The sequence below is a fragment of the Silurus aristotelis genome, assembly GCF_946808225.1.
Source record: "Silurus aristotelis genome assembly, chromosome: 4".
NCBI lineage: Eukaryota > Metazoa > Chordata > Actinopteri > Siluriformes > Siluridae > Silurus > Silurus aristotelis.
In genome coordinates, this window is record NC_139577.1 from 14,790,295 (window position 1) to 14,808,928 (window position 18,634).

An 18,634-nucleotide genomic window follows, 5' to 3' on the forward strand; every position below is an offset into this window, starting at 1 on the left:
AGGGAAAGAGCTCAAAAAGGCTAAACAAAGAGAACAGGATTTTATTTTTTTCCCATTTCTCTTTCTCTTAAAAACAAAAAGAATGGTTGCCAGGTGGTGTAAAACTTTTTCGTAATACCATGTAATGTAAATCGGATCTTTTCTACCTGAATAAATGGCGACAGGTCATGTATCCAACGAGAATAACTGGGTGGGTGAGGATTCTTCCAATTCAGTAATATAAGTCTCTTTGCTACTAGCAAACAAAAGGCGAGCATGTTTGACTGTAAGGATGACAAGGAGGGATATGTGGGGTTAAGTCCAAATAATGCCATTAGGGGACACGGTTTAATATCTAAGATGAAGTATTCAGAGATTGATTTTCTTTTGTATCCACTCTAGACTCCTCCTATGAGTGCATGTGCAGTACTATATTAAACACAATTTATATATTAACATTCAGAATCAGAATAATCTTTATTGCCAAGTATAATGGATTGCATGTACAAGGAAATTGTCATGCTGTACTGGTGCTATAAAAATATGAAAAACTATAAACACTAGGAAAATAAAATAAAATAAAATAAAGGCTATGAAATTAACTATACAGTTTGTGCAGAGTTTGTGAAGTGAGGCAGTGCAATGATCATTTTTATCTTAATAATTCCCAGGTGCAGGGCTGCAATATAGAGGTCCTTGTTAACTGTTGTAATGTAACAAATGAAATGTACAGTGTGGCATTTTACATTACTGTAGTCTTAGTGTTTATGTCGAAGACTTTTGTTTTTCATGTTGATGTGATTGTGCCAAATTTAAACAAACTTTAAATACTCAGGTCTTTATGCTGATGAATATGATTATCTGTGGGCTTCTGCCTACGTCCGAATCACAGCTGTGCTGACATTCAGCATAACTGCACTTTTGCTTGTGCAATATTGCTTAATTATACATTGGTGTTGGTATTATAATTATACAAAGCCCTCTTTAAAAGGTATTTGAGTAGTGATTACAGCTTGTCATGATATTGTTTCTCTACAGCCATCAGTGCATTGGGGCTGAGGAGGACCAGAATAATTTGCTGATGTTAAAATAACATGGATTTTACTGTAGCATGGCTGCACCGGGACTGTTTAGAAACTGCAGTGTATACTATAATAATCTGCACCATGAAATTCGAATGATATCATTGAGGGGCCTTTTTTTGCCAGAGATGTTATTCTTGAACTTTCATCCAGTCTCAAATATAAAAAAGAGACTGAGCAAACTTACCAACATGCAGTTTAATTCTGTTCAAACCTAAGCGCTAGGATGATCTATAGTAGAGGGCAGGAGGAAGATCAAAAGGCAAAAGTATTTTATTTCCTTTTCTTCTGTCCAGTCCATGGATGTTGCAGAAAGCTACATTGGTTTAGCAGTCTTGTGAAGCCCTCAGTGCTTCTCGATGATAAAAACTGAAAGGGAAAGCATTCAAAGCCGCCCACAGCCAGTATGAAGACACTAAAGGATACAAATGCAGTTTAATTTAAACTCACATTAATTTCAATATTTGATGTCCAGCTTTAGACCCGAACTGACAGTTCAAACCTCTAATCCACACCAACTCCAATTTTTGATGTTCCATTCATTCCAAGGTTTATTGTGTCTTTCATTAGAAAAGACAGTTGAGGTAAAAACAAAAAGTGTGTAAATTGTTTTAAAAGAAGGAGAAGACAAATTTCAATGCCAAATATTTTCAAAAAAATTTTTTCAGAGAAATGGGAAGTTGTTGGTGACTAAGTGTTATTTAAGACAATTGATAAAAAAGAAAGCAGCAGAGCAAATGAAGGCTCCTAACAATATTTAGATATGTACCAAGAAAATACATTATTTATATATGTATCATGTGTAGTTGTATTGTGTACTGTATTCTACAATCCAATAATTTAGTCAGTAAATAGTGTAGATATTTTTTATTATTTATGCAAAATATTAAATAGTCAAAATACCCAGGTATAAAATAGGAACTTATTAAGAAACCAATATAAATGTGATTACTCTTGCCATTTATTACAGTCAGGGAAGGGAAAATAGCTCTAATTTAGTAAAGCATCATTACTGGGTTGAATGACAAATTTCACAGTTGAGACAGATGTAAATATGGCGAGAGATTTTCTATGATTTTTGAAATAATTGTGTTTGTGGATTACTACCCGGTAGCATTTTGAAATTATTTTCTCTACAGTAATGAACTCTATATTAATGCTGCCCTTAATCTTGTGTCTTGTCACATTTTGCCTCGGGAGCTTTGTAAAGAAACTATCTGGAACATTAAAGAATGACAAAGTGACCTTGATCATGTTTTGAAGACATTTATGCAAATCTGTGCATGGAAGGCAGAACCACAGTGCTACAGAGACGTAGACACTGATCAACCAGAACATTAAATCCACTTAGAGGCCAAGTGAAATAGCACTGGTTATTTCATTATAGGGATACGAGGGGTGGGACATATTAGGCAGCAAGTGAACAATTCGCTCTGAAGTAAATTTTTTGGAAGCAGAAAAATTGGATATGTGTAAAGATCTGAAAGAATTTGACAAGGGCCAAATTGTTAGGTGTCAATCTTGCTGTGTATGGAGCTGCATAGCTGAAGACCGGCTTCTGTCCACCACCTAAAGCTCCTTCAAAGGGGATGTAAGCATCAAAGGTGGTCTTGTCTGATTAATCACATTTTTGTGTGTGTGTGTGTGTGTGTGTGTGTGTGTGTGTGTGTGTGTGTGTGTGTGTGTGTGTGTGTGTGTGCGCGCGCGCGCACGAGACTTAAATGGCACCATGATACAGTGTGTGTAGAAGGCAAGTCAGTGAAGGCAGTGTGATGCTGTAGGCTATGTTCTACTGGGAAAACTTGGATTCTGGCATTCATGTGGATTTTACTTTGGCACCTACCACCATTGTTACAGACCAATTCATCCCTGTATCTCAACAGTATTCCATAATAGTAGTAGACTCTTTTAGCAGGATAATGCACCCTGACAGGCAAGTCCAAAATTCAGGAATGGGATGAGGAACATGACACATGAAAGAGTTCAGTTCAGTTTTGACTTGGCATCTTAAACAACTTAAAAAATCTGGTGCTAACGTCTTGGTGCCAGATACCACAGCACACTTTCAGAGCGCTTGCAGGTTCTGGCAGCACAAGGGAGACCAACACAATATCACTCAGGTGGTATTAATGTTATGGTTGCTCAATGTATAATCATGCTAAAAAGAACAAAGAGATTTTATGGCGGACATTCAGCGGCAGCAGCTGTTTCACAAACAGCTTTTACTTCATAACGTGGTTCCGCAGAGTCTGAAAGATTTTGAAATTTTGCCCTATCTTTCAAAAAAAAAATTATATTTGACAATGTAGGTTGTACATGGCCTTTCCTCCATTAAACATGGCTCACATTCAGATAGAAGGCTGTGTCCCAAATAGTAATGCACTTACTATACAGACTAACTAACATAATGCACACTAACTATTATGCATCAAATGGTGTACAGTAATCCCCCGTTTACTGCGGTGGTTACTTTCCAAGACTGCCCAATGCTATTTATTGTATACAGTACTGTACTGTATTAACATTTTACTTAATTTTATAATTAATAGTTATATTTTTATTAATACATTTTCATTATTTCAACATAAAACTTCATAAAAACAATTCCCCATAAGTTTTTTTGGCAAATGCAATTCCATGATAAACCGGGGGCGCGAGATTCGAACCGCGGTGAAGCGGGGGATTACTGTATTGATGTACTATTCTGTATGGTAGTAGTAGTTTATAGTGATGTGACTGCTCATTGGTTTCAGCAGTCACAGTTACAGCCACAGCCACTAAGTATTGTATGAAAGAGAGAAAAAAGGTTTAGTATGAACCCTCATTAATCACTATCACCAGATGAAACCAAGGTTGAAATTCAAGAATTTGCAAGCACTTCACGTTAGGCGTTTGTTATCATGAGTTCTTTAGCTAAACAACATCAACCGGGTAATGATGAAAACACCACAATAAGGATAAGTCAGCTGACTATTTTAACACATACCTTTTTAGCAAAACACAAATAAAGTGTAATATTGTATATATAATATATACATTTATTTGACTCTCACACTCCCCCTTCTGATCCGATGTACAGTACCTGAGCTTGATAACCACCATATGGCCAAAAGTTTGTGAACACCTGACCATCACACCCAAATGTGATGTTTGAGCATCATGTTCCAAATTTAGTCCACATTTACTGGTATAATAAGCTACAATCTTCTAGAAAGGCATTTTGATAGATTTGAAAGCATGACTCTGGGAATTTATAGCCATTCAACCACAACAGCATTAGTGAGGTCAGGCGAGAAGGCCTGCAGTGCAGTTGGTGTTTCAGTTCATCCCGAAGGTGTTCAGGTTCCACTGAAGTGTAGGGAAAATGCTATAGCTTACAAAGACATTCTATATAATTTTGTTCTTCCACATCTGTAGAAACAGTTTGAAAATGAACCACATGCAAATGTGACGGTCAGGTGTTTAGAAAAACTATGTTAAAATATTCTGCTGTATGGGTACAAATTTGGCACAAGTTCCCACCTGAAATAGGATTATCAGAGCAACTCACAACAGGCCAGGCTGATTATAAATTATTACTAATTCAAATAGTCAAATTACTTGCAACAAATCCTATTTACTGTAGCTTTAAATATTCCCAAATGAAATGTTGCTAACACAAATAGAGGTTTTTTTTTACATCTACACTGTGCTGCCATTTTTGGGGCCAAGTTTGAATAAAGTTTAGAAATGTGTTGCTAAATAACTGAATATAAGCTGGTATAAGCCAAATCAAATAAACCGAGACTAGGTAAATGCCAATGAAATGGAAAGACCTGCCCTGTTTCACACATATTTAAAGACAGATTTTGCAATCGCTACTTATCCTCATTAGCTCAATCACAAACAGCTTATCGTTTCAATACTCACAATAAACTTTACAGAGCCAAGATTTCAAGTTGGAATTGATGACACAATGTTATCAAAAGTTCTTGCCAATTCACACATCACTTTTGTTTTTAGTTTCAGCATTTCAGGTAAGAACGTGACAGTGAAGAATGTCAGATTGTCAATCATTGTCGGTAAATCCAGAGGTACAACACTGCCCCCTCATGGAAATGAGGAGCGGTGAAAAGCGCACACAGGAACAACGTTCATTATCACGTTTATTATATTTTGAACTCGTTATTAATCATATTTGACTAAGATATGAATTTGCCATACTCATTTACACTCTCTCCTTTATACTGCTGATATTACTGTCTTAAACATGTACTGTAGAACCAAACACAAGCAACACTACTGGCAGGACATCCATGGGCTCTATGGTATGTAAAACTGTCACTTAGTTTCATTCGGTCTTCAAACTGAAGATTTTCTTAATACCTGCAGCCAAATCCAGATGTATTATTTGCCCGTGTAGCTGGATAATTCTTTGTCCAAGGCATATGCAAAACGATGATTGAGGAACAGGAGCTGGCCATGGGGAAGAAGCCTCTGAAGCATTGCATCCACCCGGTCACTTTTTAGCAGCACCTGAGGATGATGACAGTGTCAGCCAATGGAAAAAAAACGTGTGTCTGACAGACAGTCTATTTTAAATAAGAAGAATAACAACAACAAAACTCATTCAGGAATCAATATACAGTATAATACTCTTTTTTCACAACAAGATGTAATGGGATATGATTTGTTGAATAAAGGTATGATATAAACAGGAAGAGATTTATAAAAGCAGAAGAACTGCCTTGTTACTGATAAAAGACTGATTGAAGACTGATTTAATTAAGATAGAGATGAGATGTCACTGAAGCTGTGTAAAAGAGAATTCCAAAACTTGGGTGTTATGACACTGAAAATTCTGATTCCTGTGGAAGAAAGTCTATATCTGTGGACAAGAAATCTCGACCTAGTGGGAGAGGAAGAAAGTATGTGGCCATAATACTTTACCAAGGTAATCCGCCGCACACCTGCTAAAGGCTATGTACAGTATGTGGAAAGCAGGATTTTGATTTAAATACAGTAAGGGATGAGAAACCAATACATTTCACTGACAGTGAGAGCAGCAAATATTGATGGTTAGGTCCTGTGTTGTTATTTTATTTAGCTGTTTAAGACAACATACTGGAGTTGAAATAATACTGGAATAATGAATATTCAAGGTACAGCCTCGAAATGAAGCGTATTTACAACAAAGTCAGGTAAACAATGTAGGAAATAAATCCAGTAGTGCATTATTATTTCCCTATTTCACTTGACAAGTAGGAGGTAACTTAGGAGGTAAAAGGTCAAGAGTGTGGCATTTGCATTAGGAATCTTTTACTATCTCAATTATGAAGTCCAAATATTTGTCATTGCCATTTATGTATCATGTTTAAGCTGAAATTAAAGCAAACCCATCACAAATCAACAATTTTTTTCATTATACATTCAAGCTCAGGAACACCAAAAGGCCCAATGGGGCGCAAAAAACACCCGTGTTAGATGAAAAAAGGTGACAGAAAAACCCTTTTAGAACAGCTGTTCGGATCGAGAACACAATCAAGGGAGTATGAATTTTTGTATAAACAATGTGGAGAAATTTCCATTAGAGTAAATACAGAAGGTTTACCCAAAGAATGCCATTGGAAAGCCTCAAAAAAATTCCAGACACTTCTAAAACAACATCCAGAAGATCATATTGTACCAGAATGCTGGGATGAAATGGGTATGGACTATTTGGGTGGAGCTTAAAAGTGCAGATGGACAATGGTGCACTGTATAGTCTGAAAGCAAACAACGTTTTTTTCAAAGTAAAGAAGTTGACTGCTCTGCAACAGCCAAATCGTCACCAGGCCTGAACCCAAATGAATATGCATTTCTCTTGCTAAAGGCAAAATGCCCCAAGAACCAGCATTAACTGATAACAGCTGCAGTAAAGACCTGGCAGAGAATCACCAGAAAAGAAATCCAGAACATGGTGATCTCTATAGGTTCAAGACTTCAGTAACTGATGCTTATGATTTTTGGCAAAGTATTGAAAATGACAATTTAATTATGATTATGTCAGTTTGCCCAATTACTTTTGGACTATTGAAGAGGGTCTCTTGCATATAAAAAAGATGCATCTCCTACAGTAGAATTTCAACTCTTACATTCTGTGGTGAACAGCAAAAATAACAATAACTGTAATTTGAAATATCCAGATTTATTGGCCTGACTGTTTCGGAGTCTGGTGAGTGGTCTGGAAAAAAGAACAGTGAAAAGAGCATTGCTGTAATTTATACAATAGGTCATGAAGACATAAAGTTGAGCTCAGCTAACCAGATTTTTTTTTTTTGCGTGTGTGTGTGTGTGTGTGTGTGTGTGTGTGTGTGTGTGTGTGTGTGTGTGTGTGTGTCTGACAAAACCCCACATTGAAATCAGTGTGGGGCAGCAAACATGTGCATTATTAACTTCAATTTTCATACAGCATGTTTTAAATACGTTTTAAATCTAACCGGCTTTAAACTCGTGTTTAAATAAAATAATCTCCAGTTTGTTCAAGTGTTAAATTAAATGTCCTGTATCTCTGAATGAAGCAGCATGTGAGATGAGAGTTATACGAACAACTCAGGAAAACCTTTGTTTGTGCATAATTATTATTATTATTTTTTTTTTTTTAAAACTGTTTAATGGTCACTCTAAATCATCCTCACACACCTCACTTCCAGGTCCAAGCAGACGCAGTTCCTCCAGGCAATGACGCGTCAGGTTGCGCAGAGATCCCTCAGCAAGCAGCAGGTTCTCATGTGGCTGACACACCAATGTGAAGGCCAAAGCCTGAACCCCAAGCCACAGAGCAACACAGCGATCTGCAAAAGGCTCCCTGTGAGCCAAAGATAACACGCCATATTCAGCATCATTCAAAGCCATGGCCTCTTCACCGAGCCCAGCCTCCACGAACACTCTGCCTGACGCCTCCCGGCTTGCAGACACAGCACTGCGCACCTGCCTGACAGACAAACAGACAGACAAAGAGAGAGAGAGAGAAACTCAGGATTCCAGGAGGAGGAGTAAGAGTACATTGTTCAAAGCACTATTATCAAACTTTCCCCACATGGCACAGTGATGTGCATCACCTACATGTGAGTCCTTGCAGCCCAAGGAAGAAACAATTTTAGATAAAAATGCACTTGCTCTTAGCAACTACAGCCAAGTAGTTATCTTTGGGACTATAATGGTTTTGTAAGCTTCATTTTCTCTTACATTTTTAAACATGGTTTGATATGAAAATGAAACTTAAAATGAAAAGCTTTCTGGGCAAATAACTGCTGACAGTTTCATCCTAAGTTAATGGACATTAAAGCCTCTTTAAACATGGTTTGAAACATTTAACGATTGTTTGTGATTCTGGAGATGTGTCAACACTGTGTTTAGTAAGGGTAGATTCAAGAAAAATATACTCTCACCCATTAAGGATAAATATGATATAAAATATTTAATTTCAATCCCCCTTATCAGAATTCCTTAGTATCTGTTTACTCGACTTTCCTTTTAGGTTCTGCATTTAGCATATGGAAAAATGTAGTCTGTACAATCAATAGTTAACTTATACCAACTAAAATCATGTTTCTACTACTGTTATATAGACTGTATTATTGTTTTAAATAATTTTATATGAGAATTCTACTAAACATTAAAAATAAAAAAAAAAGCCCATGCTATTGTTACTACTATTTTTAACCCAAACAGTTATTACGTATGATAATGTACACCGATCAGGCATAACGTTATGACATTATAACATTAAGAACGGTGAAGTGAATAACACAGATTATCTCTTCCTCATGTTAGTTAGTGGGTTGAATATATCAGGCAGCAAGTGGACATTTTGTCCTCAAAGGTTGACGTGTTACAAGCAGGAAAAATGGCCAATCGTAAGTATTTGAGCGAATTTGACAAGGGACAATTGTGATGTCTAGATGAGTGGGTCAGAGCTTCTCCAAAACTGCAGCTGTTGTGGGGTGTTTCCGGGTCTGCAGTATTACACATTGAATCTATCAAAAGTGGTCCAAGGATGGAACAGTGGTGAGCTGACAAAACGGTCATGGGAGGCCAAGGCTTATTGATGCATATGGGGAGTGATGTCTGGCACGTGTGGTCCGATCCAACAGACGAGCTCCTGTAGCTCAAATTGCTGAAGAAGGTAATGCTGTAATGCTTAATGGGTCAGAACTGTTTTGGCAGCAAAAGGGGAACCAACACAATATTAGGCAGGCGGTCATAATGTTATGCTTGATCGGTGTATACACAAAGCACTTTACTCATTCGTGCATATTTATAATCAGCCAATAGGATTGCATCAGTGCAATGCATAAAAACATGCATAACATTCTTCACCAACTTTGGGTAGTGTTTACATCAAACACCAGGAAGGGGAAAATTTGATCTCTGTAATTTTGACTGTGACATGATTCTTTTGTGCAAGACCCACTGGTTTGAGTATTTCTATAACTGTGGAAGACCAAATCAGCTTCCACTTCTATCAGTAAAGAACAGAGAGCTCAGGCTGCAGTAGGCATATGCTCACTTAAATTGGACTGCTCTGATTAATCTCAGGTTCTGCTGAGAGACACAGATGGTAGAGACAGACTCAATCTGCCTTGTGTCCAGTTCAGGCTGGTGGAGGTGGTGTAATGGTGTGGGGAATGTTTTCTCAGCACACAATGGAATTTATTACCAGCCAATCATTGTTGCATACCACAGACTATTTTGAGTTTTGTTGCTATCCATGTGCAGCCTTTCATGACCACAATTTACCATCATCTACTTTGAGCATGGTAATGCACCATGTCACAATGTAAAAATTGGCCCAAAATGGTTTCAAGCTGAACAATCCTCAGTAGCCTTCTCAGTCACCTGACTGCATGAAAGTGCACCTGAAAAATCTGGAATCTGTTTCAAGATCAGAAGGAGGCCTTACGCAGCATTAATACAATGATCATAATAAAGTGCTCCCTGAGTTTAGATAGCGAAGCATAGACGTCTGGAGGAGCTATTTTGATAACATAATGCAGCTCTGATATAATACAGTGCAGCCTTTTCAAAAATGAAAAACATTATTATTCACTGTGAGGGCACAAACAGTGATAAAAAAAATTATATTCTTTTTTGGCTATCAAAGTCATTATACCTTACAAACTTTGAAAGCATGCAAAAACAGCAAACAATGTAGAGGACATTTATCAAAAGAAAATTGCCTGGATAGCAAGCAAACTAAGAATGAATTAACTTACTATATTCAAAGCAAAGGCTTAGTTTATAAATTATTTAGATAATTAAAAAAATCTGAAACTTTCTTAAAAAAAAAAAAAAAAAAGTGTGTGCAGAATGATGGCCAAAACAGTCATTTTCAATTAAATATACACTCACCGGCCACTTTATTAGGTACACCTTACTAGTACCGGGTTGGACCCATGCCATAGATTCAACAAGGTACTGGAAACATTCCTCAGAGATTTTGGTCCATATTGACATGAATCTCCCGTTCCACCACATCCCAAAGGTGCTTTATTGGATTGAGATCTGGTGACTGTGGAGGCCATTTGAGTACAGTGAACTCATTGTCATGTTCAAGAATCCAGTCTGAGATGATTCGCGCTTCATGACATGGCGCGGTATCCTGCTAAAATTAGCCATCAGAAGATGGGTACACTGTGGTCATAAAGGGATGGACATGGTCAGCAACAATACTCAGGTAGGCTGTGGCGTTGACACAATGCTTAATTGGTACTAATGGGCCCAAAGTGTGCCAAGAAAATATCCCCAACACCATTACACCACCTCCACTACCCTGAACCGTTGATACAAGGCAGGACGGATCCATGCTTTCATGTTGTTGACGCCTAATTCTGACCCTACCATCCGAATGTCGCAGCAGAAATCGAGACTCATCAGACCAGGCAACGTTTTTCCAATCTTCTATTGTCCAATTTTGGTGAGCCTGTGGGAATTGTAGCCGCAGTTTCCTGTTCTTAGCTGTCAGGAGTGGCACCCGGTGTGGTCTTTTGCTGCTGTTGCCCATCCGCCGAAGGTTCGAAGTGATGTGCGTTCAGAGATGCTCTTCTGTATACCTCGGATGTAACGAGTGGTTATTTGAGTTACTGTTGCCTTTCTATCAGCTCAAAACAGTCTGGCCATTCTCCTCTGACCTCTGGCATCAACAAGGCATTTGCGCCCACAGAACTGCCACTTACTGGATATTTTCTCTTTTTTTAATCCAAACGCATTCTGATAAGCCACATATTTGTGTTCATTACATGTATAATTATATTTCATGTGTACCTTTTAATCAATAAGACGAGACAACCCCAATGCCCACAACATCAAAAAAATATACTCTTACCCATTAAAGATAAATATAAAATAAAAAGATTTAACCCAGCCATTAGGGGGGCACAAGCCAGTGTACTCTTAGTGCCGGTCCCAAGCCCGGGTAAATGGGGAGGGTTGCGTTAGGAAGGGCATCCAGCGTAAAACATGTGCCAAATCAAATATGCGGATCACAAATGAGAATTTCATACCGGATCGGTCGAGGCCCGGGTTAACAACGACCGCCACAGGTATCGTTAGCCGACAGGGTACCGGTGGAAATTGGGCTACTGTTGGCCGAAGGAGGAGAAGGAGAGGAGGAAGGCGTCTACAGAGACGGCAGGAAAAGGAGAAGTGTAGGAGAGTAGAGATTCGGGTTGGTACTTTAAATGTTGGTACTATGACGGGTAAAGGGAGAGAGATAGCTGATATGATGGAGAGAAGAAAGGTAGATGTGTTGTGTGTTCAGGAGACCAAGTGGAAAGGGAGTAAGGCCAGGAACATTGGAGGTGGGTTTAAACTGTTTTATCATGGTGTGGATGGAAAGAGAAATGGTGTAGGGGTGATTTTGAAGGAAGCGTACAGTAAAAGTGTAGTGGAGGTGAAGAGAGTTTCTGATAGGGTGATGATCGTGAAGGTGGAAGTTGAAGGGATGATGATAAATGTCATCAGTGCCTATGCTCCACAAGTTGGCTGTGAGATAGAGGAGAAGGAAAGATTCTGGAGTGAATTAGATGAAGTGGTAGATGGTGTACCTAGGAAAGAACGATTGGTGATTGGGGCAGACTTTAATGGGCATGTAGGTGAAGGGAACAGAGGTGATGGGTAGGTATGGTTTTAAGGAGAGGAATGTGGAAGGGCAGATGGTGGTAGATTTTGCTAAAAGGATGGAAATGGCAGTGGTGAACACGTATTTTAAGAAGAAGGAGGATCATAGGGTGACGTATAAGAGTGGAGGAAGGTGCACACAGGTGGATTATCTTCTGTGTAGGAGATGCAACCTGAAGGAGATTGGAGACTGTAAGGTGTTGGCGGGGGACAGTGTAGCTAGACAGCATCGGATGGTGGTCTGTAGGATGGTTTTGGAGGCGAAGAAGAAGAGGAGGAAAGTAAGGTTTGAAAGAAGAATAAGATGGTGGAAACTGAAGGAGGAAGAGTCTAGTGTGAGGTTCAGGGAAGAGGTCAGACAGGGGCTTGGTGGTGGTGAAGAGGTGCCGGATGATTGGGCAACTACTGCAGGAGTGATGAGGGAGGCGGCTAGAAAAGTACTTGGTGTGACATCTGGAAATAGAAAGCAAGACAAGGAGACGTGGTGGTGGAATGAGGAAGTGCAGGAGAGCATTAGGGGAAAGAGGTTGGCAAAACAGAAGTGGGATCGACAGAGTGATGAGAAGAGTAGGCAGGAGTACAAGGAGATGCGGCAGCAGGTTAAAAGGAATGTGGCGAAAGCCAAGGAAAAGGCATATGAGGAACTGTATAAGAGGTTGGACACTAAGGAAGGAGAAAAGGACTTATACCGATTGGCCAAGCAGAGGGACCGAGCTGGGAAGGATGTACTGCAAGTTAGAGCAATAAAGGATGGAGAGGGAAATGTGTTGACTAGTGAGGAGAGTGTGTTGAGAAGATGGAGGGAGTATTTTGAGCAGCTGATGAATGAGGAAAATCAGATAGAGAGAAGGTTGGATGATGTGGAATTGGTGAAGCAGGATGTAGATAGGATTAGTAAGGAGGAAGTGAGAGCAGCGATTAAGAGGATGAAGAATGGAAAGTCGGTTGGACCAGATGACATACCGGTAGAAGCGTGGAGATGTTTAGGAGAGATGGCAGTGGAGTTTTTAACCAGATTGTTTAACAGGATTCTGGAAGGGGAGAGGATGCCTGAGGAATGGAGAAGGAGTGTGCTGGTACCGATCTTTAAGCATAAGGGAGATGTGCAGACCTGCAGTAACTACAGGGGAATTAAGTTGATCAGTCACACCATGAAGTTATGGGAAAGAGTAGTGGAAGCCAGGCTGAGAGAAGAGGTGACCATCTGTGAGCAACAGTATGGTTTCATGCCGAGGAAGAGCACCACAGATGCCTTATTTGCTTTGTGGATGTTGATGGAGAAGTATAGAGAAGGACAGAAGGAGCTGCATTGTGTATTTGTGGATTTAGAGAAAGCGTACGACAGGGTGCCGAGAGAGGAGTTGTGGTATTGTATGAGGAAGTCAGGTGTGTCAGAGAAGTATGTGAGGGTGGTGCAGGACATGTATGAGGACAGTGTGACGGCAGTAAAGTGTGCAGTAGGTACGACAGACTGGTTCAGGGTGAAGGTTGGACTGCATCAAGGATCGGCCCTGAGCCCTTTCCTGTTTGCAGTGGTGATGGACAGGTTGACGGACGAGGTCAGACAGGAGTCTCCCTGGACTATGATGTTTGCAGATGATATTGTGATTTGTGGTGAGAGTAGAGAGCAGGTTGAGAAGAGCCTGGAGAGGTGGAGATATGCGCTGGAGAGAAGGGGAATGAAAGTCAGTAGGAGTAAGACAGAGTACATGTGTGTGAATGAGAGGGAGGGCAGTGGAGTGATGCGGTTGCAGGGAGAAGAGGTGGAGAAGGTGGAGGAGTTCAGGTACCTGGGGTCAACAGTGCAAAGTAATGGAGAGTGTGTTAGGGAAGTAAAGAAAAGAGTGCAGGCAGGGTGGAGTGGGTGGAGAAGAGTGACAGGAGTGATTTGTGATAGAAGAGTTTCTGCAAGAATGAAAGGGAAAGTTTATAGGACTGTGGTGAGACCTGCGATGTTGTATGGATTAGAGACAGTGGCATTGAGTAAAAGACAGGAGGTGGAGCTGGAGGTAGCAGAGCTGAAGATGTTAAGGTTTTCGTTGGGAGTGACGAGGATGGACAAGATTAGAAATGAGTTTATTAGAGGGACAGCACATGTAGGATGTTTTGGTGACAAGGTGAGGGAGGCGAGATTGAGATGGTTTGGACATGTGCAGAGAAGGGACATGAATTATATTGGTAGAAGAATGCTGAGGATGGAGCCACCAGGTAGGAGGAAAAGAGGAAGGCCAAGAAGGAGGTTCATGGATGTGGTGAGGGAAGACATGCAGGAAGTTGGTGTAAAAGAGGCAGATATAGAGGACAGGGTGGTATGGAGGCGGATGATCCGCTGTGGCGACCCCTAATGGGAGCAGCCGAAAGAAGAAGAAGAAGATAAAATAAAAAGATTTAATTTTAATCCCCCTTATTATAATTCCTCAGTATCTGTTATACCAACTAAAATCATGTTTCTACTACTGTTACATGGACTGTATTATTGTTTGAAAAAAAATTTATATGAGATGTCTTCTAAACATTAAAAAAAGACCATGCTATTGTTACTACTGTTTGTAACCCAAACAGTTATTACATATGATGATATACACCGATCAGGCATAACGTTATGACATTATAACATTATGATTGGTGAATAAAACTGATTATCTTTTCATCATGACTCCTGTTAGTGGGTGGGTATATCAGGCAGCAAATGAACATTTTGTCCTCAAAGTTGATGTGTTTAAAGCAGGAAAAATGGGCAAGTGTAAGGATTTAAAAGAATTTGACAAGGGACAATTGTGATGTCTAGATGAGTGGGTCAGAGCTTCTCTAAAACTGCAGCTGTTGTGGGGTGTTTCCGGGTCTGCAATGGACAGTATCTATCAAAACTGCTGCAAAGATGGAACAGTGGTGAACTGGCAAAAGGGTCATGGGAGGCCAAGGCTCATTGATGCTTGTGGGGAGTGATGTCTGGCACGTGTGGTCCGATCCAACAGACGAGCTCCTGTAGCTCAAATTGCTGAAGGAGTTAATGCTGTTAATGCTTAATGGGTCAGAACTGTTTTGGCAGCAAAAGTGGGACCAACACAATATTAGGCAGGCGGTCATTAAGTTATGCCTGATCTGTGGCCATAAAGTTATGCTTGATCGGTGTATACCCAAAGCACTTTACTCATTCGTGCAGATTTCTAATCAGCCAATGGGATGGCAAACGTCAATACGACGAGACAACCTTGTTGCCCTGTCAATACCTGACATGGATGAAATTGATAAGAAGCTAGAATGAAATCATGTCATTCACACTTCTTTGTGTCATTATGTGTATATTTCTTACAACCGTTTTTGGTGCTGTTGCACACAAATAATCTGTCTTTAACCTCTACATTTGGGTAAAACCTTGTTCTGATGTCCTTTTATCATTGGAAGACAAGGGGATTGAGCTCTGTTAGCCCATTTACTGCATATCAGCGCCCCTGGTGACAACCGACCCTGTTCTGCACTGCAAAGAGACTATTAAGAGGGAAATAGTTCAGCTGTGATGAGGGTAAAAAGAGACAGCTGATGGGAACATACTCCTAAATCTGAATGATGGTGGGTATAGATTTCTCCGCTTCAGCGCGCAGTGATAGTGTAATGTAATGTTAATTATGGGCCAGAGAATATCACCTGGCTATGAGCCCGAGAGTCTCCTTCTGGGTCAGGCGCTGTTGTTCGGCGCTTCTCTGGAGCTGTGTGTCTTCTTCCGGCCCAAACAAGCGAGAGTAAAGAATGCGGCTCTCACCGGCAGAGAGCGCGCTCACCGGACACACGGTGTGAATAAGAAAGCAGACCACCATGACTTCTTTTTTTTTTTTTCTTTCAAACTAGAAAAAGATATACAGAGTTACTAAACAATAGCATATGTTATTTGTAATGATCGTGTTAACATGCATCTTAAACAATGTTGCCGAAGAAACTGAACTGCACATAAATCTTTAAATATATTTAAACATTAGAGAAATGCGAGTATTTATCTAGGATAACATACCGCTTACCAGATTTTCTACATTTCTATGGAAAGTTCCCCAAAAAAATATATTCAATGAAGACTGTCTGATCACTGTATTGTAACAGTAAAAACACTTCCGGGTTTAGTCACATGACCGGGAACAAACGTCGGACTCCACACATGGTAACGCTAGGTGGCGGCACGAGCTCAATGCGTAAATTATGATACAACGTGTGAGACAGATGTTAAAGTCAAAGGCTGTTTTCCTGTTAATCACTCTCAATTTCGGCAAACATTCCAGCTCTAAATAAATTAATTAAATCGGACACTAAGTGAAATGAACGGTGCAAGTCAGCAGCAGCTGGTCTGTGGAGAGTTTGCCTGCCTCGCCTCAGGCTAATTCCAATTACTGAATAAATTACTAAGAAGCACAGAGCTGTTATAAAAACATTTATCTGTGATTAACTCAGCTAAAACATGTTTTACACACAAAACAAGCTTCGCCTTAAGTGCAAAAAAAAAAAAAATTTACTACAGAAATGCAGTGTATTAAAAGTGAAATCATTCTATATGTGATATCTGTTTCTAATAGGTCCTTAGTCAAAGAGGAAAAAGGACAATTTGGTAAGGAAAAAAACTAACTTGGATGAGAATTACAGCAAATTGCAAAATGCTGTCCCCCAGCCTCTTTAGAAAGATTGCATTCTTGGTTTTGGGTGGTGACTTGACAATATCATCTGCAGTATTTGAAATGTGTGTGCAAACACACAGAGCAGCTGTTAGAACAACTGCTAGACATACACTTAACCCTGCAGGGGAACAAACCCCCGGGTCAAATTTATGTTAACAATCCAGCAGAAGCACATATCAGTCAAATTCCTCCACAGTGACTGAGGGATGAGAAAGTGAGACATTGTCCAACTTATAAAAAACTTCTAATTAACAAGTGTTTATCAAAAAAAAGTGTAACAGGGTAAAGTAGCCGAATGACTAGTTTTACTGATGGTATTCACTCAACATCCCAATTTTTTCCACAATGAAGTCAATTTATTAGTAGCTTGATGGAATGTAAATTAAATTCAAACATGTAATTTTTGGAAAAGAAAAACATATCCTTCCTGTCAGCATTTCCAAAGTGTTTTTCTCAGTCAAAAAAGTGCATATATTTAGTGACTATCTATGCAATTTGTGAAATCCTCTACAAAGGCAACAAAGCCCCAGGTGCAGACAGATGAAACCTGCAATTTGTGTCAGCTTTTGTAGGTCGCCCAAATGCTGGATTTAAAAGGACAGTAGACTTCTCCAGATTCTGAGAAAAACAGCCCCTACAAGATTTTTAAAAAAGCAACTAGCTATTTGTTACTTCCATTAACTTCATCTGATGCACAAGCACAAAGAAATAAGATGGGGTAAAAATAAATATAAATAAATAAAAAAGAGAAGGACTGGGCCACATAATACACTAAGCATTCAAACACTGTTTAGGCTATTAAAAAGCAAACTCATCATCAGACAATGGGGTAAACTTCCGTAAAACTAAGTTGCCAAAATAACAGGATGTGGCTGTCAAAGCAGCTACAGCCCAAAACTGCCATTGACAGTAAAGGATAGGGTTTTATATTTAGAGGCACTGCGACTGTGTTATTTCACTGAATGGAAACTCTTGGTGTGCAAGTTTCTACTTTACTCAAGTATGACATTTGGCCCTTATGGGTTTTGTACCAAACCACAAGCATGAAATAGCTAAACATTGGTGGATTTTGGTTAAAATTTTATATACAAGCCAAAAGAGACATTTTAATTTCTTAGCTTGTGTTTTGACTATTTACATGTACACAAAAATGCATGTTAGATAAACTAACCTTTTTTCCCCCATGCAGTGTATACTAGCTTTTATTTAATTGAGACCATCAGTGTCCCATAAAGTGACTAAAGCCCAAGCTATAAAATATTTAAATCTGTAAAATCACAATTTTAAAAAGACATTAAACGTATGAAATACATCTGGTTCAGTCATCCAAAGCCATTTTAAGGTTTCCACTTGTGTGCTCCCTGTGATACTTGTATCAAAAGCTTGTCAACAGGGGCACTGGTATCATCCATCTCCAACACTTATGGCATTGACCCTTATCCAGGGCAATTTACATTTTCATTTTAATACAACTGGGCAGTTGAAAGTTAAGGGCCTTGCTCAAGGGTCCAGCAGTAGGAGCTTGGTGGCACTGGGACAAACATCTTAACCACTGAGCTACTGTGTGGGTTTTCCTACACCATTGCATATTCAATGGTTTAATTTCAGTTAAAATTTCGTTTAATAACTAATATTCAGCTCAATATATACACTGATATGGTAAGGGTTTAGGGGATTTTTCAGGGGTCCCCAGGAAGAGCAGCTTTGTGGTGTTTGTGGAATTTGAACTAATGAGCTGCAAATCAGAAATCAAACACTGAAACCACAGCCATCAGC

The 18,634-nt window shown here is 39.5% G+C and overlaps 1 protein-coding gene across 2 annotated transcripts; it reads right to left on the minus strand.

Moving 5' to 3' along the window:
- Positions 1-376: 376 nt before the first annotated feature.
- On the minus strand, positions 377-16,333 carry ap5s1 (adaptor related protein complex 5 subunit sigma 1). Of its 2 annotated transcripts, none has more exons than XM_083540260.1 (5): positions 16,214-16,323; positions 15,846-16,042; positions 7,722-8,013; positions 5,427-5,576; positions 377-1,476 (listed from the first exon to the last, which is right to left on the minus strand). In XM_083540260.1, exons 2-4 carry the CDS (start codon positions 16,013-16,015, stop codon positions 5,448-5,450), a joined length of 591 nt encoding a protein of 196 aa, XP_083396386.1. In that variant the 5' UTR covers positions 16,016-16,042; positions 16,214-16,323; the 3' UTR covers positions 377-1,476; positions 5,427-5,447. The 2 variants fall into 2 exon arrangements, 1 of the variants encoding a protein (XP_083396386.1); XR_014533339.1 differs by lacking the exon at positions 377-1,476 and adding an exon at positions 2,312-3,590 and having other exon boundaries at positions 3,664-5,576; positions 16,214-16,333.
- Positions 16,334-18,634: the final 2,301 nt, after the last annotated feature.